General features: G+C 39.1%; 2 protein-coding genes across 4 annotated transcripts; one reads left to right on the forward strand and one right to left on the reverse strand.

The window, feature by feature from the left end:
• Window positions 1-676: 676 nt before the first annotated feature.
• Window positions 677-17241, forward strand: med24 (mediator complex subunit 24). Of its 3 annotated transcripts, XR_013787808.1 has the most exons (27): window positions 677-781; window positions 944-1090; window positions 1766-1848; window positions 2075-2113; window positions 2218-2291; window positions 2414-2637; window positions 2748-2859; window positions 3185-3335; window positions 3426-3539; window positions 3845-3898; window positions 3991-4073; window positions 4162-4248; window positions 4334-4445; window positions 5519-5661; window positions 5776-5813; window positions 5941-6023; window positions 6967-7145; window positions 8773-8872; window positions 9111-9286; window positions 9362-9626; window positions 9714-9895; window positions 10816-10909; window positions 11167-11266; window positions 13341-13421; window positions 13872-14020; window positions 16324-16535; window positions 17135-17241. XR_013787808.1 is itself a non-coding variant. In XM_079477240.1 (26 exons), exons 2-26 carry the CDS (start codon window positions 961-963, stop codon window positions 16438-16440), a joined length of 2970 nt encoding a protein of 989 aa, XP_079333366.1. In that variant the 5' UTR covers window positions 677-781; window positions 944-960; the 3' UTR covers window positions 16441-16836. The 3 variants fall into 3 exon arrangements, 2 of the variants coding, with proteins under 2 accessions (XP_079333366.1, XP_079333367.1); XM_079477240.1 differs by lacking the exon at window positions 17135-17241 and having other exon boundaries at window positions 16324-16836; XM_079477241.1 differs by lacking the exon at window positions 17135-17241 and having other exon boundaries at window positions 683-781; window positions 956-1090; window positions 16324-16836.
• A 1655-nt stretch (window positions 17242-18896) lies between these two features.
• On the reverse strand, window positions 18897-22158 carry csf3a (colony stimulating factor 3 (granulocyte) a). The gene is made up of 5 exons (XM_079475831.1): window positions 22031-22158; window positions 21607-21761; window positions 21157-21261; window positions 20919-21065; window positions 18897-19640 (listed from the first exon to the last, which is right to left on the reverse strand). The coding sequence occupies exons 1-5, from the start codon at window positions 22107-22109 to the stop codon at window positions 19416-19418; spliced, it is 711 nt and encodes a 236-aa protein (XP_079331957.1). The 5' UTR covers window positions 22110-22158; the 3' UTR covers window positions 18897-19415.
• Between the last annotated feature and the right edge of the window lie 306 nt (window positions 22159-22464).

The following is a 22464-nucleotide window of genomic DNA, read 5'->3' on the forward strand; positions in this document are numbered from 1 at the left end:
ATTAAGAAATGTTTATGATTTACTGGCCCACAGGGACATTTGATTCATATTCAGATGCTATTTCAACTAGATCGCAATACCGGGGTGCTTTGATATATTTCACATTATAAATTCCATGTTAAAACACTAAAGTAGCCTCATAACAAGTGCAAAAAATCCACGGGTACGATTTGACGGGTTTTTATTTTATTATATTGTAACATTTTAAGTGATTAAATCTCAAATTAAATTTGTTTGGCAAAAGGTTTTACACGCTGTGGCTGTGTTCTTGTTGAATTTACACACTTCGACCTGTGGATGTCGCCATCGTGCGGAGTTTTTTAATATATATATATTGTCATTTGTTACATTTAATTTAAATTAACGTGAACGTTTTCATTATCATTTAGTATTCATTTGATATTCATGTGATTTTAAGTAATTTTGTCTGTTTATGTTCACTCAGATGTCGTCCTCTTTGAGAAGTATTTTTTTCATAAACTGTTTTTAGATATAAATAAAAAAAATAAAGTAATATAATCATTTAAAATATGTATTTACGTTTATATTTATTCACCATTTTGAAGTCCCCAACACAGCTTTGCTTCGACAGTCTCTCGACCAATCAGAGGACGCAAAGTCAAACCACCCAATCGGATTGCTCTGTACTACACCGTACACCAACTGTCGACTAATCAGAGCGTGGCATCTTCATTTCCAATATGGCGGCGCTGTAGAGTTGCGAATTGTAAAAATGAACAAAACCCTGATGATTTGACTGCACAAAGTAATATATTTTGCGGTAAGCAGCACGCGTACACATGTATTTTATGCAATAATTATGTAATATAGTTTAAAAGATATCAGTGGCTTCGCTAGATACTTTAATTTCTCATAAACAGAGCGTTTTGTTTAGATGATAAGCTCTTATGCCTGTGCAATACGATTGTGTTTTAATATGTAGGTTTATAAACAGACAGAATGAAGGTGGTGAATCTGAAGCAGGCGATCCTGCAGGCTTGGAAAGAGCGATGGAGTGATTATCAATGGGCGATTAACATCAAGAAGAACTGCCCTAAAGGAGCTACATGGGACTACCTCAATCTAGCAGGTCATATCTAAACATTACTGTTCAAACCACACTGCACAAGTCAAATGTTTAATGAGTTTACTATTGTGAACATGATTTATTGTAATGTCAAAGCCCATACAGACTGGTCTGGAAGAAGGTTGTGGTTTTGCTCTCATACCAAATGTTACACCATGGTGACAGTGGCAACCTTTTACCTTAAGTTATATGACACGTACATTTGAATGTGATGTATTGGCCGTCATAATTTACACTATGGGTAAAACGTTTTTGGACACTTACCTGCTTATGCTCCAAATTTAGAATAATAATGAACTCATCAATGTTACAAAAAAATAAGCAAATAAAACGTGTTATATTTCATCATCTTCAGTAGAATTTGCAGAGATGTTTTCTTGTCTTTTTATCAAGCAGCTTCTTGAGGTCTCACCCTGGGATGCTTTTTAAACCATATTTAAGGAGTTCCCATCTTTTCTGTGCTCTTTCTTCATTATTCAGTCTAAAAGTCATCCATTTCTTAAACATTTTTTATTACATGAAATGTCATGTTTTGTCAGGAAAACAACTGTTATTATAATGTCATATTTTTGTCTACTTAACTAATTTCAGACACTTTAGCGTACACTTTCAGATCAAAATGTTGTGTCCCAAAAAATGTTGCGTTTGACCGGTAGTGTATATTTTTCTTTAATACAGAAGCTCTTCTAGAGCAGGCTATGATTGGCCCGTCACCAAACCCTCTGATCCTGTCCTACCTGAAATATGCCATCAGTTCACAGGTGAGAGCTCTGCAGGACCAGACGATCACACATTGTAATGAACACTTTAAATGAAGTCGCTATGGAATCTACTTTATATCTTTTATACCGTGCTGTGTTTTTTCTAATCTTACCTAAAGAGTAACAAATGTTCTTTGAATACATTTATTTTTTGCTTTTCACACAGAATATATAAATGTATCACTATTTAAAAATGATGCTGAAAAATACTCTCTTCCACCTGCAGATGGTGTCCTACTCCAGTGTGCTGACTGCCATCAGCAAGGTCTGCGTTTGAATAGTTATTTGCTACTTTCCTATTTTCAACGTGTTTAACTGTTGTAATTGGCAAGATTGAATACTTAAACATTTTTGTTTGTTCGTCCACAGTTTGATGGTTTTTCACGGGAGCTCTGTATCAAATCATTGCTGGAGATTATGGACATGTTCTCCCATCGGCTCAGGTACTTCCATCCGTCACTCCGTGGATGAGAGAATCCATTCTTCATTCCGACCCACCCAAGCATTGTCACAAAGATGCAGTCTTTATAATAATTTTTCTCTTTTTCGCGGTTGCACTCTGCAGCTGTCACGGGAAGGCGGAGGAATGTATCGGGCTGTGCCGTGCCATGCTGTGTAGTGTAGTTTGGCTCCTGCATGGCTGTGCATGGTGCTGTGAACGACTGCGGGATCCCAACCCTCCGCCTGCAGTAGAGAACAGTCTGAGAGCCTGCCTGGAGCGCATGGAAAATCTACTGCACAGCACCAAAAACAGAGCCCTGGTTCACATCGCCCGACTGGAGGAACAAGGTGTGTGTGTGTTACAGAGCTAGGCAGTATAATCCAGAATGAATTGAATAGTTTTGTTGCCGCCTTGGTAAATTATAATAATACATTGACATGTTATCTTCACTTACAAGCATCCTGGTCCAATGTAGAGCAAGCTTTACTGAAGCTGTCAGAGAATCTTGGAGCTGTAACAAATCCAACGCTAAAGGAAAAGCTCGAGGAGTGCGTTTCATTGGTAAAGAGGTGAGAATCCCAGAATGCATCAAGATTATGCTGCAAAAATGCATATTTGAAGAAAGTATCTCCTGTAAAGCAGGAGAAATCATTGAAAAAATGATGTATAATAAATTAGAAATGTGTTATTTATAAATTATGTAATTTGTCTTTCACCATTAGATAGGTTTGTGTATTATGGAAACTATGAATAAAGAACCAGCAGTTTCTTTATCTACAATATCCTGTATTGCTTTATGTCCTGCCAGTATGTCTGAATGTCTGGGTATCCCCAAAGTGTAGAAACTCTTGTATTTCTCCAACATTATCATCTCAACTTACTGTTTTTTGGCAGTATTCCTCAGATGTTGTCTCATCAGGGCGATCCACCAGTACACACATCATTTCCATCTGTCCATGCTTTCATCATGCTTGAGGGAACCATGAACCTCACTGGAGAGACGCAACCATTGGTGGAGCAGCTCATGATGATCAAGAGAATGCAGGTGACCTCAGATACGACAGAGAACCTAAATACCTTCTGTGTGGGTGTGCGCGCGCATGTGCTGACGTGCATCTGTCATCTCTTTTTATAGAGTATCCCAGCTCCACTGTTTGTGCTGGAGATCTGGAAGGCCTGTTTCACTGGTCTCATCGAGTCACCGGAGGGGAATGAGGAGCTTAAATGGACGGCCTTCACTTTCCTCAAGGTCTGCTTCTGTTAGGACAAACAATCAAACTCGATGCTTATTATTATTATTGGACTTTTTAAATGGGGAAAAAGTGTCATTTCTGCATCAATGTGAAGTACTTTTCCTGTCTTAGGTCAAATATTCAGTTAACGTTAAGTAAGGGATTTCGAAAGGTTTAAAGATTGTGCATCCGTGGTGCTGTCAAAACACTTCGAGGACTCTTGGAAATCATTTTGATGTTCTATTTTATTTATTTTTGAATTCAATTTACAGAGCTGAAATATAACATCTTTGTTCATTTTGTTTAAACTTTTGTGTTTCAGATTCCTCAGGTCTTGCTAAGGCTGAAGAAATACCCACAGGGAGAGAAGACCCAGGTAAATGGGCATGTTTCGCACACATACATCATCTTTCTCTTCATTCATGTACACGTCGTGATCTGACCTGCATTTGCATGTGTGTTTGTCAGGATTTTGCGGAGGATGTGAATGTGGCTTTTGAGTATCTCCTGAAGCTTACTCCACTGCTGGATAAAGCAGATCAGAGATGCAAGTATGTCCCTGCCGTGTACATGTGTGAGAACAGTGATCGTTATTGTGGCTTTATCGTTTATAATATAAATATTTTTGTGTGTTTGCAGCTGTGACTGCTTGAGTCTGTTACTGCAGGAATGTAATAAACTGGGCTTGTTGTCTGATCCAAACACTGCCAATCTCACGGCAAAACGGTAACGCTGTTTTCCGTTCCATCATTAAAACAAGCAGGAGAAGCATGTCATTTAGAGCTTAAGTTCATTGTTGTTTTATTTATAGGACTGAAGATAGAGAAAATGCGCCCAGGCTGAAGACCGCAGAGAACGCCAATATTCAGCCCAACCCAGGCCTCATACTGAGAGCTGAACCAACGGTCACCAACATCCTGAAGGTCTTCATATTTCTGTTATTGAAACCTGTCAAAACATTTCTGGAGTAACCAATCAGACATTTATTATTGACTTATTAAAAGCGGGGGTTACATGCTATTTCACGCATTTTGACTTCTTTACATTGTTTAACGTGCTGGCTTCTTATGCTTAACATGGGCAACTTGACAAATAACGAGTTGGGCGTATGACGTAGTATTTTTGTGCTCGATTCACTCAGGTTTTGGACAGTTTTTTTTTCTAACATGAATTCCTGTTTCGTAACAAGGGCACTTAGTCCCTTATTGGACAGTTCCCCCGAAAAGCATGCCCACAGGTCAAACAGCGAGAGCATGCCCATCAATGTGTATCGTTCGGATTACAGAAGTTTGTTTTTAATGGCATTATGATGATTAATGTTATATAAAAGGTGGATAAAACGCTGGATTTGGAGATTGTTTGAACTGATCGATGGAGCGGTCCCAAGCGTTAAAAGATGCTGGGTATGAACTGTGAAACTGAGAACAGAGTCTATGTTTTGTTAGCAATCGCCGCATACGTGCATAAGGTAAATAACACAAACTTATAATGAATCAGCAGGGATAATGCGATGATGTATTGTGTGCTCGAGCTGTAGTCTCAAATCCCATCCCAGATCCACCCGCCGCACGCCTCCAGGAACTCGACTTTTTTCTGAAATAATCGTACAGCTGTAAATGCCTTTTATAAATGTGATCAAACTAAATACTCTTCAGAGATATGAAATATGCAATACTACTCTATAGGTACTCAAGATGTATATGAAATTGGCAGAAACTGAGTGCGTTACCTCCGCCTTAAAGTAAATTACAACACATCACCTACTTAAAATCTAGAAGATTAAAAAAGGAAGAAACCTAAAACACTTTCTAAAGATTGCTCTGTGGGCAGCACTGTTACTGAGTGTAGGAAATCGGCTTCATTTGTAAGTAGCGGTATATCAAAGTGACTGCTAAATGACAACATTTTTGTAAACTGTAAATTCCTTATGCACATTGTTTAATTAGACAAATGAATATATTGCTGACCCTTTGCATCTCCATTTTCTATGGTCTAGACGGTGGATGCAGACCACTCTAAGTCTCCTGAGGGGCTGCTGGGAGTTTTGGGTCACATGCTCTCAGGAAAGAGTCTTGATTTGCTATTGGCTGCTGCTGCAGCCACCGGAAAACTCAAATCTTTTGCTCGCAAGTTTATCAAGTAAGAAATATAAAAGGGATGCATTAAGGGACGATATTAAGTATACGGAGTTGATTTGAATTTTCCAACATATGTAAAACAGAGTTGAATGATAAATCTTTTGTTCTTTTTCAGACTGAATGAGTTTCCCAAACACATCAGCGGAGAAGGCTGTAAGTCATGTGCTTTTCTTCGCTTACATGTGTTTTAAAAAGAAACGATTAAAATGTATCTGTGTGAATTTCTGAAAATAATATTAGAGTGAGTTTAACCACAACTTGGAATCTTCTTTATTTTTAGCAAAGTCTGCGTCAGTGCGAGCGCTGCTGTTTGATATTTCCTTTCTAATGCTGTGTCACGTCGTGCAGACGTACGGCTCAGAGGTAAAATCACACGTACTGTGCAGCAAAACCAGTGCAACCCAAAAATACGATGCGTTACAAACTGATTATTCACACTTATTATATACACGTGTAATACACCTTCCTTTTGATAATCATATCCTGCCTACAGAAATGAGCCAATACCACATCAGTCCCTACGTTTACATGTGCCCTCATAATGCCACAATCAAAGTAAGGACTTCATCGCAGTAGCATGTTTACATGACATGAGCAAACTTTTTCACTCCTGTTTACATACAGTTTTACTTATTCTGATTATTTTCTATAAAACATTTTACAAGCGATGCTCTCGCGTACAGTAGGCTTGTTACTGGTTATCGTTTTAATATATTCTCGTCAAATGCTAAATACCTTCCTCCGGATGTGTTTCATTTTTATGAGCCGCTGTGATAAAAACAGAAATATAATGAAAATGTCTTTGCAGTGTTTGTGTAAACTGTCATCGCGTTCAGGCTGTTTATGTATGAAGATAAGAAGCAGAGACTGCTGGGAGGGAGTTGTGTTGACAGTAAGGTGCATGTCGAAAGCGCACGTGCACCTTGGTCATAGCGGCATAAACGCGACTAAGATGTTTACATGCAGCCTTGTTGCGTTTAAATCTGCGTACGCCACATATGCGTCTACATGAGGTAAAGTGTTATCGCTATATTGCCCAAATCCTATTATAGTCGCATTATGAAGGTGCATGTAAATGTAGTCATTGATGTAAATGAAAGACCCATAAACCCATGCCAGTTTTTGGACGAAGTAAAAAAAAGTAATAAATACAAAATTTGTGATGCAGAGCAACTAAAATGAACAATACCTGTTTTCAATAGAGTTCTATTAGTATGGCCGCACATGTACGGCAGTTATTCTAAAAGTGATGTGCAGAGGGGATACAGTTGTACAATATTTACTTTTTATTTCCTTGTCTGTTCAGGTGATTCTCTCAGACACCAGTCCATCCGGCGAGACACCCTTCTTTGAGACGTGGTTGCAAACGTGCATGCCAGAGGACGGGAAGACCCTGAATCCAGACCACCCGTGCTTCCGACCCGAGTCTGGGAAGGTGGAGAGTCTGGTGGCTCTGCTCAATTCCTCTTCGGAGATGAAGCTTGTGTGAGTGACATCCTACAGTTCGTTAGTTTATTAATTAGTTGCATTTACATAATCTTCACAAAAAACTTTAAACATTATTGATTTAATATGTTTTCCTATTGGTTGCTTTTTTCATTTAATTTTTTTTTTATTAAACGTTATAGTTTGTCTACGAAACCAATATCAGACATTTAACAACATATATATTCAGTTATATTTTAAGACACCGCTTGCGTTTGAGTTAGTCTGGGACTAGGCTTACGCCCTGTCCGGGAAACCGTCCCTAGATGTCCTCTCTTAAAGGTCACAGCTGTCACACAGGCTTTGAATTAGTGAATTATATCTCATTTGAGGTCAGAACTGCTTCGTGACAGTTTTATTAGTAATCAAGTGTAATCATTTGATCACTCCGAAAAGGGATTTATGTGGTTAACAAAGTAGGTTCTTACAAAACCAGCAAATAGAAGTGGGCGGTATCACCAAAAAACTCTTTGAATCATTTAATTTCACGATAACAGAATCATGTGATATATATATTATCTCGTCATTTATTGAAATATTTTTGATAAAACAAATATTGTTTCAGTTGACATAATAAAATCATATGGTATAACAGTAGCCTTCAAAGAATTTTTTCAGTTCGAACCTGCTCAATCAATCACAATCCGCGCATGAGCCCATGCATAGAATTTTGGGAAATTGAAGGCAGCGAAGGATACATCCATAATGATGGAGGTATCTCAGGAGACAGGAAGTATAGAAAACACTGGATTCCGACGTGCCTTGATAATTTTGACTCGGTTGTAACAGCTTCTTGCTGTTTCCATCGATGTGTCACTTGCTTTTCCAAACCTTCAACAACAGAAATAGTTTCAAACTAACCCGAGGCAACGCGTGTTTCTGATTGAAACCGCTTTAGGTCTTCTCGTTCGAGTGAACATTGAATGATTTATTGAGCCAGTCTTTGCTTCGTTTTTTAAAACACATCAGCATTTTGAATGAATCCTTTGAAATAATGACTCCAATGATTGACCGTTTACATGGCTAAAGGTCAGTATTTTGGTGTTCTTTGGACCTTACACATCTACTGAAAAACACATTTTTATGTCCTTTTAGACCGATTCATTTTTCAGACTCATTGTGATGATTGTTTTTGGGATTTACAGTTGAAAGGAAAAGGTTAGATGAGAAACGCTTTGGCATTGATGATTTATTATTAATAGTTCTGTACCAGAACCGTGGTATGCGTGTGTATGCTTGGAGAATTTGATTTGAGTAAAATCATTTTCATAAACTGTTTTAAGACTAGATTACCTTAGGTACTTTTACTTAATTTTCATCCTAATGATTGTCCTGGAAAAGTCTTGGAAAATGAGTGGGAACTCAAACTTCAGTTAACAGTATCTCAATTTGGTTTAATTGAATTGCTTCAATGAACATATTCTTGGAAATAAACGGACACTGCTTACTTTGGAAGTAGATATTCTATTAAAAGATCTGACAAGTGAAGGAAAGATTGCAAAACCGGATCACTAGACCAGTACAACCTCAAAATACATCCAAAACTAATTCAAATTCTCTCATTTTTGTTGTCTTCACAATGAAACTTTAATTCTGTGATAAATATCCTACAAATCTCTCTGTCCAGTCAGATGAAATGGCATGAAATCTGTCTCAGTACGCCAGCTGCCATACTAGAGGTGTTGAACGCCTGGGAGAACGGAGTGTTATCTGTGGAAGCCGTTCAGGTGAGTGCTCTCCTATCAGATGTGATGTTTGAGGACGGTCTGTCTATCCACGCTACAAGCAAACGTACTGAATAGAATGTATTTTTCTACAGATTTATATTACATATGTGTACAAGGCCACCCATAACAAGGGGGCAAAACATAAAAGCATTCTTTGCACAATCTCAATGTAATGTGTCATTGAGGTATAAGTATAACTATGGAATACAAAAGCATTTCTTACTGTTTGCAAATACAGAAGATCACTGACAACATCAAAGGGAAAGTGTGCAGTATGGCCATCTGTGCCGTGGCCTGGCTGGTAGCTCACGTTCGGATGCTGGGATTGGATGAGAGAGAGAAACCTCAGACTATGATTCGCCAGCTGATGACTCCTATGTCCGGAGAAAACAATTTACAGTTCTACCACGAGCGGTACGCCTCAAAACCTTGACAACCTCCAGCATTCACATATTTACATAAAGTAATAAAATCTCTCTCTCGCCCTAGTGTGGTTATCATGAGCTCTATTCTGGAGCACATGTGTGCAGATGTGTTTCAGCAGACTGGACTGTCGCTGCGGCCGGCGATCGAGGGTCAGGAACCCATTCCGTACCGGAACCTTCTTCCAGCCCGCCAGCCCATTCGTGAGGCCCTCCAGACGGAGTTCAGAGAAGTTCTCGAGAAGGGCTGGGTGGACTCCCGGGCCTTCCACCTCTTTGAGAATCTGCTGCATATGGGAGGAGTCTTCTGGTTCACCAATAACCTGGTCAAGGTAAACGTGGGTTGGCTTAAGAAAATGGAGAATTTATGGTTGGAATGGTCAAGGTCTTTGTACACTGGCTTTGTGTTTGTATTGTAGGAGCTGATGAAGGAGACCCGTAAGGAGTGGGCGTCTCGTGTGGTTGAGATACTGTACAGTATCTTCTGCTTGGACGCCCATCAGATCACCTTGACACTGCTGGGTCACATCCTGCCCCGCCTCCTCACTGACCCCGCCCACTGGCACAGCCTCGCAGACCCGCCTGGGAGAGCCCTCGCCAAGTATTAACTTTTCCTTATGACATTATGTATCAAAAACACATGTACATAGTACATTTCATAACATACTTTATATAGAAATAAGAACATTTTGTCATTCTACTTATTGTCATTTCAAACCGAACATGACCGTTAGAATTATATACCAAAACAAATTGTCTAATTTTGTTAATTTCAGACTGTTGAAGTTCATTAATTGTATGAATATGAATGGAGAATCCACAAACCAGTAAAAAAATCCACTCTAGAGTTGGTCCGAAAATAATGTAAAACTCTCACATATATTACACTCCATTCACACAGCTGACATCATCACCCTTTGCTAATGGCTAGAGTGAAATTTCCATTACCATGCATATCTAGTCAATAGTGTCCCTTGTTTCACAATCTTCTTTTTCAATACAGACATCTTTCCATAATATTAACCCCATTGTTGAGTTTAGCGGGAATGCCCATATTATCATGGATTATTGCTAGTATGAAAACATCGGCGGTGTCCTCAATATTATGAATTTCCTTCCAAGCTAATGTCCATTAGTTTTTCATTCATTTCATGCATTGCAGCGTGAATGAACCTTTTTTTGGATCAGTGTCATTTTTTTGCTTTCCCTTTTCCCTACACTTTCTCTTTATTTCAAACCGGACGTCTGTGCTGATGGATGTGGAGTCAAGCTTTTTCCCTTCTCCGTTTCAGTTTTTTCAATTAACGTCAAAATGCAATAAGAACAATTGTGACCTCTGTTATCGTTCACAAACCTTAACCTTTCTGTGTGGTGTTTACGACATGCTAAATCTACATCTGCCTTTGGGGACGTCCTGAAATAATAAATCATTAATACAAATGTAAAAGCGCTAAATGTTTTCTTTTAGTCATTGGATTCGAGTGGTTGGGGTTGCTTTGGTTAAGTCTGTGTGTGTTGTAGGTTGTCGGTGTGGTGCGCTCTCAGTTCCTACTCTTCTCATCACAAGGGTCAAGCATCAGCTAGACAGCGCAAGAGACAACGCGAGGACATAGAGGTCTCACACACTCGCAGCATTGTGATTTATGTTGTCTTGCTCTGTATGACCATAGTGGGAGATAACCTTAATATTTAGACTTGAGGACTGAAACAAACAAGATAATGTGGGGAGGGGACCGTAATGTGGGTCACTTAAATGGTTGTAGTGGTTGTAGAAACAAACCGGTTTTACGGAACTATATTTAGCACTCCATATAATTCTTACAATTGTATTCAACCACAGTATGTAACACACACTCTTCTCATTGGCTTTAGGACTACACCAGCCTGTTCCCATTGGACGATACACAGCCATCTAAGCTGATGCGTCTGCTGAGCTCCAATGAGGATGAGACGGTTGTGCTGTCCAGTCCAGGTCACTTCCTGCCTGATTCACAATTCTGCACAAAAAATACAAGCCACATTATTTATACTCTCACCTAAAGGATTATTAGGAAAACCTGTTCAATTTCTCATTAATGCAATTATCTAATCAACCAATCACATGGCAGTTGCTTCAATGCATTTAGGGGTGTGGTGCTGGTCAAGACAATCTCCTTTCCCATTCTGACATTCAGTTTGGAGTTCAGAAGGTGATTTAAGCGTGTTTTGAGCGTGGCATGGTTGTTGGTGCCGAACAGTATTTGAGTATTTCACAATCTGCTCAGTTATTGGGATTTTCACGCACAACCATTTCTAGGGTTTACAAAGAATGGTGCGAAAAGGGAGAAAGCATCCAGTATGCGGCAGTCCTGTGGGGAAATGTTTTGTTGATGCTAGAGGTCAGAGGAGAATGGGCCGACTGATTCAAGCTGATAGAAGAGCAACTTTGACTGAAATATCCACTCGTTACAACCGAGGTATGCAGCAAAGCATTTGTGAAGCCACAACACGCACAACCTTGAGGCACTTGGGCTACAACAGCAGAAGACCCCACCGGGTACCACTCATCTCCACTACAAATAGAAAAAAGAGACTTCAATTTGCACGAGCTCACCAAAATTGGACAGTTGAAGACTGGAAAAATGTTGCCTGGTCTGATGAGTCTCGATTTCTGTTGAGACATTCAGATGGTAGAGTCAGAATTTGGCGTAAACAGAATGAGAACATGGATCCATCATGCCTTGTTACCACTGTGCAGGCTGGTGGTGGTGGTGTTATGGTGTGGGGAATGTTTTCTTGGCACACTTTAGGCCCCTTAGTGCCAATTGGGCATTGTTTAAATGCCACGGCCTACCTGAGCATTGTTTCTGACCATGTCCATCCCTTTATGACCACCATGAACCCATCATCTGATGGCTACTTCCAGCAGGATAATGCACCATGTCACAAAGCTCGACTCATTTCAAATTGGTTTCATGAACTTGACAATGAGTTCACTGTACTAAAATGGCCCCAACAGTCACCAGATCTCAACGCAATAGAGCATCTTTGGGATGTGGTGGAACGGGAGCTTCGTGCCCTGGATGTGCATCCCACAAATCTCCATCAACTGCAAGATGCTATCCTATCAATATGGGCCAACATTTCTAAAGAATGCTTTCAGCACCTTGTTGAATCAATGCCACGTAGAATTAAGGCAGTTCTGAAGGCGAAAGGGGGTCAAACACAGTATTAGTATGGTGTTCATAATAATCCTTTAGGTGAGTGTGCATTTTTGCAGACGCTATTATACATGTGATAACATCATCTTATCAAAGGAGTCATTTTTATCTGTCTGTCGACACCATTTTTGGCTTATCTGTGTCATATCTGTCTAGGCTGCAGTTATTATTTGGCTATATTGCAAGTATACACCCACAAAAGATCAACACGCTTCCTGTGGCAGTTTTATTGAATGTCCCCTTTACACAAGCTGTATAAAATACCTTTATAGCATAATTTATGAACAACTTAACAAGAAAACATTTCAAACTATGACGCACAATATATTCAGGTTTTAGAAATATCATTGCAATCTGATAGCAGAGAGACTGCCATTCAAATGTTAGTGCTTTTGTGTGTATGCGACCATCAGAAAGAATGTAAAACATGTTGGTTTAGTCTTTTTAATTCACTTTAATATAGTTCACTTATTTGAGTCTCAACATTATAATTTTGCGTATTGTATTTAGCAAGCTACCCAACAATGCAGTTCTCTTCAATGTTGTGCAGGTCTAATTTCAGTTCATTTCTATCATTAAGTCATTCAAAGCAGCTGTACAGAACATTTTGTCCTACATTATATCAGATTCAATTATATAACAGAGAAGAAAAGTAATGATACACGATTCGAAAACCGACATCAATATATTTTGAATCACACATTTTTTTCTTCTGTGCATTTAAATAAATGTATGTGTTTGACCTTGTGTGCATCTGCTTTGTCAAAAATGTATTTTGCGTCACTTTCACTACAAAACGTAATTTTGACCAAAAACTTAAAATAACTGAATGTTTCTGTTTTCTAGGTGATCGTTCAATGAGCAGTTCACTGTCTGCTTCTCAACTTCACACTATCAACATGAGAGATCCTCTCAACAGAGTGTTAGGTTTGTGCTTCCAGTTTTAAAACCAGAATACTCCTTTCCATTCAAGTACCATTCAAAACATCACTGTAGATTTCTACAGAATTGGAACCACATTGCTTTTATGAAACGATGGATAGAGCGCTCAAAGTTATGAACTTCATTTGAAGCTAATGTCACTTTGCCTGCTTTCGTTTTCAAGCAGTACCAATACCTTGGATTTCAGCACTTTTTTGATGTGGTTATGGATTAAAAAACGTTTTAATTGTTGATCTTCACTATATTTCCTTATTTTGTCGTCCATTTACTTTCTCTTTATAATAATGTTCTTGCCCCTTGAGAGGACTCAAATTCTTCCATCAGCATCCATGGAAAAACTTTTGTCATCAAAGGCCTCATTGTCATTCCCTAACAATGATTATAACCAATCCTGGTAGCGATGCTTGCTAATAATAATTTTTTAATTCTTTTTAGCAAACCTGTTCCTGTTGGTTTCGTCTCTGTTGGGGTCTAAGACAGCAGGTCCTCACACACAGTTTGTTCAGAGCTTCATCGAGGAGTGTGTCGAGTGCTCAGAGCAGGGCAGCCGCGGCAGCATCCTGCAGTTTATGCCCTTCACCATGGTAAGAGAATCTTCTGAAGTACATTTTACATTTAGTCATTTAGCAGATGCTTTTATCCAAAGCGACTTACAGATGAGGAAACATTGGAAGCAATTATAACAACATAGGCAACAAAATGCATAAGTGCATCAAACTAGTCCATTAAAGCCTATAGGACAGTATACAATGCTAAGAATAGTGAGGTTAGTGAGGTTTTTTTTTTTAAGAAGGAAAGGGAAAGAATTAGGATAAATCAATCAGCGACGTGTTGACGGAAGAGATGTGTTTTTAGGCGTTTTTTGAAGATGGCAACCGAGTCTGCTGATCTTGTAACAGCAGGTAGATCATTCCACCAATGTGGAACAGATCCAGAGAAAGTACGGGAGAGTGACTTTTTTCCTTTTTGGGATGGTACCACTAGTCGTTGTTTCTTTGCAGACTGCAGTGATCTGCATTAGCGAGTGGAGATACGATGGTGCAGATCCGGTGTTGGTCTTGTAGGCCAGGAGCAAAGCTTTGAACTTTATGCGGGCGGCAACAGGGAGCCAGTGTAACCTCATGAAGAGCGGAGTTACATGCGCTCTCTTCGGTTCATTGAATAAATATATTAAAGTACAGTATTGGTTACTGTATAGACAGAAACACCATTAAACAGTGCCTGGCAAAAGTATTCATTCATGTTACCCACATTCTGTTATGATGCTTCCTTATCTTAAACTACCGTGAGTTGAAAAAATACATTAATATATTTATGAAAAATGAAAAACTGAAATAAGTTTATTGCATAAGTATTCATACCTTTTGCTGGGACACGTGAAATTTAGCTCAGACGCATTAGTTCCGCCTGTTGATGTTTCTACACTTCGGGTGGAGTTAACTTGTGGAAAATTCAATTGAATAAGTATGATTTGGAGTGGCACATACCTCTCAGTAAAAGGTGCAACGGCTGAAAACGCAGCTGAGGTCAAAAGAGCTGCCATTTGAGCTCTAAGACAAGATTTTAGCAGGAAACAGATCTGGGGAAGACTTCTGAAAAGATCTGCTGCATTGAAGGTTCACAGAAGCATGTAGCCTTCATTAATCCTTCATAAAAGAGGTTTGGAACCACAAGATCTCTTACGTGAGATGACCTCCTGTCCAAACTGAGCCATCGATGGAGAAGGGTCTTGGTTAGAGCGGTGACCGAGAAGCTGATGATCACTCTTGTTGAGCTCCATGATCATATATGGATTTTGGAGAAACTTTCAGAAGGACATACATCACCGCAGCACTCCAACAATCTGAGTTTTTTGTCAGAGTGGCCTTTGCTCAGTGAAGACGCATGAAAACTTGAAATATGCAAAAACGGATCTTTAAACGAATCAATCAGAAACTCGGACAGGGCAGAAGGTTCATTCTCCAACATGACACCGATCCTAAACACACAGCTAAAACAATGAAAACAAAGAGTGGCTTATGGACGACTCTGTCTATGTCCTTCAGTGGCCCAGCTAGTGCTTAACCCCAACTGAACATCAATATATAAACCTGAACATCTCTGTCTACTGATAATCTCTATCCAACCTGACAGAGTTTGAGAGGATCTGAGAAGATGCGGATGTGTAAAGCTTGTCACATCATGCCTATAAAGATTTGAGTCTGTAAAGGTGCTTTAAACCACTACTGAGTTAAGGGTACTTATGCAATGTACTTATTTTAGTTTTTTAGGTTTAATACATTTGCAAAGTTCTAAGTCATAAATCAGTTTTTTGTTTTGACATTATTATATGGATGTAAAAAGATCCATAAAAGGAAGGAAGGAGACGGGAACCGGCGAACAAAAACGAACTTTTAATTAATAAAATCAAATGTAAATACACACACATAAACCACAACATAAAATCCAGGCCTGGTCCTCTCTCAATGACGGTTCGGTTGCTTGTCCTCTTATGCTCCCGATCTCCTCCGTGATACGAGACCGGTGCGCGTACAGCTACCGGCCTCGAATCCCCGCTCTCGTCCCGCCTACCTCACTACATTGGAGTGTAGATTATACAAATTATTTAAAGTAGTTTAAGATGTGAATCAAATGAAGGGGGATGAATAGTTTTGCAAGGCACTAAACTTGTTTAGCATTGTAATAACTCTAACATGAGCTATAAGCCACGACGCTGTGCATTACACGAGTGAGGCATGTTGTTCACATGCAAGCAATTTAGCAATCTGTCTCATACTAACGGCCTGAGTTTATACTCATTGGCTTTAAACCTGACTTTTCCAATCAGGACTAGTTTTATAACCATTAATTAAACATTTTGTCTTAATTTGTCTCTCTGTCTTCACAGATTTCTGAACTGGTGAAACTCCAAGCGCTGGCAAAACCCAAAACGGTCCTGTCCATCACAGACCTGAGCCTTCCACTGGGACGCAGAGTAGCAGCGAAAGCCATCGCTGCTCTGTAGAGGATTGTGCTTTACCATCAACAACAAAACTGTTTTGCTGGTAGAAGTCAATGTTTTTTCATCACTACTACTTGCGTCATTTAACAAAACTTCTGGTAAGCGCTGGTCTTTGATCAGAAGTGGAGCAGCTGTCAAATGGTTACTGATGTTGCTTTGACGACTGTTATGTGCCGGACAGCTCAGTGTTAGATTTCACACGTGGGCACATCCGTGAAGTGACACAGCTGCTGACGCTTGACACTGATGTATGTCCAAGAAAACATTTGTGATGTTGTTTTTTTATACGATCCATAAGTTTCATGTATTGCAGACTTGTCATTTTTTTATAATGGGAAGAAGTGAAATAATAACCCCAGACTGTATTTCTATTAAAATTGCAATAAAATGGTAAATCTGAGATTGACTAGTCTCTTAAGTGGAACACACAGCCTGCAAAGCAAAGCTGTTTGTTCAGCAGAAAGCCCTAGCAGATTTCCAATGAACATTGAGAAACTTTTGGTATCTGATTTGTGAAAGTAAAAAAATGTATGTTAATGTGTGTGTGGGCATGGTGCTGTTCACATCTTCCTTTTCCGACAAGGTTGCAAAGTCTTCCATGCTCAATTGTCCACACATCCGATACAACGTTTGCTGTGAGACATTTTATTAATGAGACCTCTTGGTTTATTAATAAGATGCTTATTTGTGTATTCAGGAAGTTGCCAAGCTGATCATACTTAAAAGATCTAATCTTCCTGGTGTTATAGAGCACATTTCTGTGTGATCGAGGATCTGATGTGGCCTATAGATCCAGACTGAGATGTCCACAAGTTATGCTGAAAATCCTGCAGACAGAGGTTATCTCTATCTCTAAATAATTTGTGAGAAGGACCGGGAACGCTTCTGGGATATTGTGCACTCTCCTGCACTTGAGGTTCTAGGACCCTCACACAGGAAACGGCAGGACTGGTTTGATGAAAACGATGAAGAAATCAAGGCCCTACTCGCTGTAAAGCACTGCCCCAATGACCCGTCGTCAACAGCGAAGAAAAACGCCTTCAAAACACTCGCAGGACCGTACAGAGCAAGCTTCGCAAGATGCAGAACTCCTTGTTGAGTGCCAAAGCAGATGAAATCCAGAAGTTTGTAGATAGAACCGATGACAAACTGTTCTACAAAGCCCTCAGATCCTTGCATGGACCTTAGCCCTCATCGATCTCCCCTCTACTGGACTCGGATGATGAACTCTCATTACTGACAAAACTCTGATTCTACAGCGTTGGGCTGAGCACTTCCAATCCATACCCAACCGCACCTTCTCCTTCAATCACAAGGAGATTGACGGAATGCCCCAGGCGGATATCAACCACAGCACGGGCCTTTTATTTGTGCAGCAAGCAATGAAAATGGGAGGCCAGCGTTTTCACTTGCTGAGTAGGATGTGCTGAAACCTGCCCAGTTGGAATGCCGTGGTCAACTTGCACAGAGGAATGTTGTTTAAAATCTGAAAATTCTGTGTTTTTTGCAATAGAATCTGGATCTTTCAGGTTCAGAGAGATGATCGTTTTAGAAACCTCAAGAACTGGTGCTTCAGACTTCTGTCTTCAGAACATTCAGCTGTAAATCAAAGTGGAGAACTTTTCTAACCAATTCTAAGTGCAGGGAGAGTATTGTATATTAACCATTATAATATAAATAATATCAATTTATCTGACTGATATCCTAAAGGTACTTGTAGTGTGACTGTGTTCCATTTGATCGTATCCTGGTATTCCCCATACCATGCAAAACATTCTGGATATAAATAGCATGTCTGTTACATCATATCCTGTGTGATGAACTGTCTAGAAGACGTCAAGGAAATCCCACAATGTCAACCCAGTGTGAGAGGGTGAACCAATGATTTTTCTCTTCTTGACAAATGTGAAAGTCACTTCGGGTTGACTGAGCTATAGGCGGGCGGCTACAGCGGCAATAACAACGGTTGCGCAACGTTTAACAAACGTAACTTCCGTTGGACCTCCACAAAGAATCTATCATTATCGTGTACTTTTATTTGTTCTGTTGATCACAAAATAATGCAATTAGCAGAATTAAGGAAAGCAAACCGTTCTGGAGCTCATTTGACTCTTTTTCTTACTATCGTAACTTTTTTGTGTTCAACAGACATGTATACAGTTTTTGGTGAGTAATTCATGAAGAATTGTCTTTTTTGGGTGAACTGTCTCTTTAACTTCGGGCCAAGCTTGTGTTTGTCCAAAGAAACCGTCTATATAATTTTAACGATATTTTGTATCATTATTTAAATCAGAGAAGTTATCCAGGTCCCTTCATGCGAGTACGAGTATTTAATATTTAAGCACTTTAGTAAGGAAATTCTGAAGATAGTTCAATAGTTCCCGTCAAATACAAAAAAATAAGAACAAATTTTAACCTCAAAATTGTTTTGTTTTATCACAGAATGGAGATATGGAATTCCTTGTAAAAAATAGTTTTTGTTTTGATAAACCAAATGTGAGGCACTTCAAACATACAAATTTCAAATATGCCCTTCAATTAATTAAATAAATAGGAAAATAAATAATATAATTTAATCTTACATAAAACCACCTGACATCTCAATAATGGGTAAGAAAAACATGTTACGTTATAACATCATGTAAAGAAAAGTGTTCTCACAGAGATTAGGGGTTGATACAACGACCACTAACTCAGTCATATGCCCAACAAACAACACTTCTGTCCTTCAGCACTTTTTCCTATAAATAGATTGCCTGACACTTAAAAGGTATTTCACACATTTCCTTTCTGAAGAATACCAGGTTCAGGAAGTCCCTAAACGTTCAAATAAATATATTAATCTTACAAATTGTAAAAATAAATACCTTTATAAATAAATAGATATAAACTGCCAGCAGTAAACAGCCCTACATAGATTTCCAGCGACTAGTAGTTTGTTCATCCCAAAAGTGAACACGCCACTGAGTGCAGCAACATCACAGGCATTGATGGTCAGTGTGTTCCCCGTCCACTGAACCGGATGGGCTGGAGGTCATGTCACGGAAAGTGAAGATACTGCGCAGGACGTCACAGGTGAACACCTGAAGCTGTTGTAGGGTCAGGTGTGCGGCCACCTGGGTCATGAATGTAGTTTTCAGATCTTTGGAGAGGTCACGCTGGGATGCCTCCACTGTGCGCTGAAATCCAGATTCATTCTGTGTCTGTGGAAAACAACAAACCGGAGTGATGTTTAGGTTTGGTTCCCTTTCAATTTTGACCGATTTTTTTACTTTTTGTAAACGTTTGGGGATTTTTGTTCAATAGAAAAACAAACCAGATTGCAGCATTGCTAAATCAATTAACATTTCAATTCATCCTTTTTAGATTTGGTCTTTTAAGTTTATCATTGTTTAATGTTCACAGGAGATGCATGATCCAGTCATGTTCCTACACTATCCGAATGGTATTATTTTGAGGATATAGATTTAAATCCTGTAACAGCACACTGTTAGAAAACATTGGTCAAAACATACTCCCAAGCTGACACTGGGGCGGTATCCCATTCAAAAAGTACCTAAAAGTACTCAAAGGTACATATTGGTGCCAAAATCATACATATCTCTACCTACACTGTAAAAATCAGTCAAAAGAACGAAATGTTTCAGAAAAATATACTATATAATAATAGTTTTTTCCTGTAAAATTACAGTAAATAGATTTCAGCATTTTTCTTGTTAATTTCCTGTCTTTTTCTGTAATTTTACAAAAACAACTTTTCGGGCAGCTGGGCGGAGCCGAGGCGCCAGAAATAAACTGTAAAAGAAAGTTTTTTCTGTGTAACATTAAATGGTTTTACAGTTTTTCTCGGAAATTTGCTGTATTTGTTTTTTATTATTTCTTTTTTTTACATTTTGTAATGTTATCATTGTCAGAAGTGTTGAATGGTACCAACATAGTGAACTCTACCATAACAGAACCTTCCATTGGGATACCTAGACAGCTTGCCACAGGCGCCATCGTAAATGCTGTCCCGAACCAAACCGTACCACTCGGTGGAAACGAGCCATAAATGATGCATAGGACCCTTCAAAAGCGGACCATCCATGTGACAGCTTATACCAGTTTTAGACAGTGTATCATTTAAATAAAAAACATTTAAAAGTTCAGTGAAACATGAAGCACATTCAGCACCTTCCTCTATTCATTATGTTAGTGTTTGAACAGGCCCTCTGTAAACTCTGACAGCCCCAGAAAGTTTGAGCAATATGACACTAACCACCATTTAAATTGAGCGTGAAACTTCTGGGGCGTTATATACCCACAGAAACGCAAAAAAAATCCCTAATGAGATCACCTTTATATTTCCTTCTCCTAGATGCTGACCAGAGTCTATTTAAGGAACTCAGAAATCTGCTACACATCAATGTTTCCTCATTAAATCGGTGATATGTGAGACAGGAGTTAAAGGAAAGTCATCACCAGGTTGACCAAAGCTGTACCTTGTAAATAAGCGACAGAAGGTCTTGAATTTCAGCTTGAAGTTCGGACACCTGTTCTGTTTTTTTGAGCATTGTGCTTTTGCCGATCTCTGTCAGGAGCTTGTCATGTAACTCCAGTCCTTTGGATATGCGATCAAGGCAAATCTCCTGTGGCAGGAAAACGAGATTTTAGATTCCGTCACTAAATTGGGGCATTCAAAATTCAACAGAGCAATCGGATGGGCCGAATGAAACTCACCAGGGTGAAGTTCTCAGAGATGCTCTCAAGAACAGGAGCAGAAGGAATGAGTGTTTCCTTCAAGTGCTGCAGCTCCAGATTAACTGAACTGCCCGGCATAAGGCTCTGGAAAAGATCAGCATTCGAATTGTTTCAACATGTCAAGACAGAGTTTCTGGCTCATGCATCAGTTTGCGTGCTAATCCCTAAAACGTGCCAGAGCAATAGCAAGTTGCATTTACCAGTAGATTTGCATATAAAGAAATGTCTCTTTCGGGTCATCATCACAGCACAGATCATCGGAACACTTATATACACAAACAACAGATTTGTAACCATTGGACTACAAAGCACAAGCACAAACAAACGTCCAGTACATTAGTGGGACGATATGATCAGTGTTCCCGATGTCTGTGTCCGTTATGGCCCTAAAGCACATATATATATATATATATATATATATATACTCACCGGAGAGTTTATCCAGGATGCATGAGTTGTAGGGATTTCATTTAGAATTCTGAGGATAAAACTATGAGCCTGATCAATAATCCCACTGTCCATACGATCCCGCTTTTCAGAGAGAGGGGCAGATCCCACAGATCCAAGTAATGCGACTAAGAGAGCTGCTGGGGGAGACAGAGAGGGATCAGAGGTGTGTTAGACTGACACCTGGCACAAACACTCACATGTGCTCAAGCTACAACATCCTCATTTCACATAAATTGACTGATACAATAAAAATGGCATGATGTTTGCTTCTATAAATACTCAAAGTGAAAATCGTATACGTCGTACTCAATCATATTCGTATATTACATAACACCTTAAAATCATATTGTATAAAATAGTGTTCACTTCATTTTGATTTTTTAACAAAAAACTAAACACTTACCCTGGTAGAAGTTCATATTACCAACAGCAAAAGGAAAATGCACCAAGACAACAAACTGACAGAAGTAACAAAGCCTCATCACGTAGAGAATTTATACGTCCTCAAGGGAAATTCCTTTTTTTTACACTGACGTCGTCTTGTAGACGCACACATGTTCCTGTTGAAAGATAGTCAATCAGGTTTTGGAGGAGTAGGATTAGATGCCTGTACTGTACACCTTAAAACCTAGTTCATTAAAATTCACTTTTGCAATAACAGACATTCAATCAAACAGACATATAATGAATAGATATGTGAATCCAAGTTTCATTACACTATTTAATGTGTTCAAAAATATCAAACAATGATTAACCTTATGCCGATACAATAATACATAATTCAATCAATTATCTTATCATTTTTATTCACCACAGCCAGTGCACTTGAATGAAGTT

This window comes from Barbatula barbatula, assembly GCF_947034865.1.
Source record: "Barbatula barbatula genome assembly, chromosome: 16".
In the NCBI taxonomy this organism is placed as follows: Eukaryota; Metazoa; Chordata; class Actinopteri; order Cypriniformes; family Nemacheilidae; genus Barbatula; species Barbatula barbatula.

Bases quoted from the DNA above. Each gene is read 5' to 3' on its own strand.
- med24 (XM_079477240.1), top strand. From the start codon at position 961: ATGAAGGTGGTGAATCTGAAGCAGGCGATCCTGCAGGCTTGGAAAGAG. The intron at 1,091-1,765 runs GTCATATCTAAA...TCTTTAATACAG, and splicing joins GGACTACCTCAATCTAGCAG to AAGCTCTTCTAGAGCAGGCT. The intron at 2,292-2,413 runs GTACTTCCATCC...TGCACTCTGCAG, and splicing joins ATGTTCTCCCATCGGCTCAG to CTGTCACGGGAAGGCGGAGG.
- csf3a (XM_079475831.1), bottom strand. From the start codon at position 22,109: ATGAGGCTTTGTTACTTCTGTCAGTTTGTTGTCTTGGTGCATTTTCCT. The intron at 21,762-22,030 runs GTAAGTGTTTAG...CTCCCCCAGCAG, and splicing joins TAATATGAACTTCTACCAGG to CTCTCTTAGTCGCATTACTT. The intron at 21,066-21,156 runs GTGAGTTTCATT...TTCCTGCCACAG, and splicing joins TCTCTGAGAACTTCACCCTG to GAGATTTGCCTTGATCGCAT.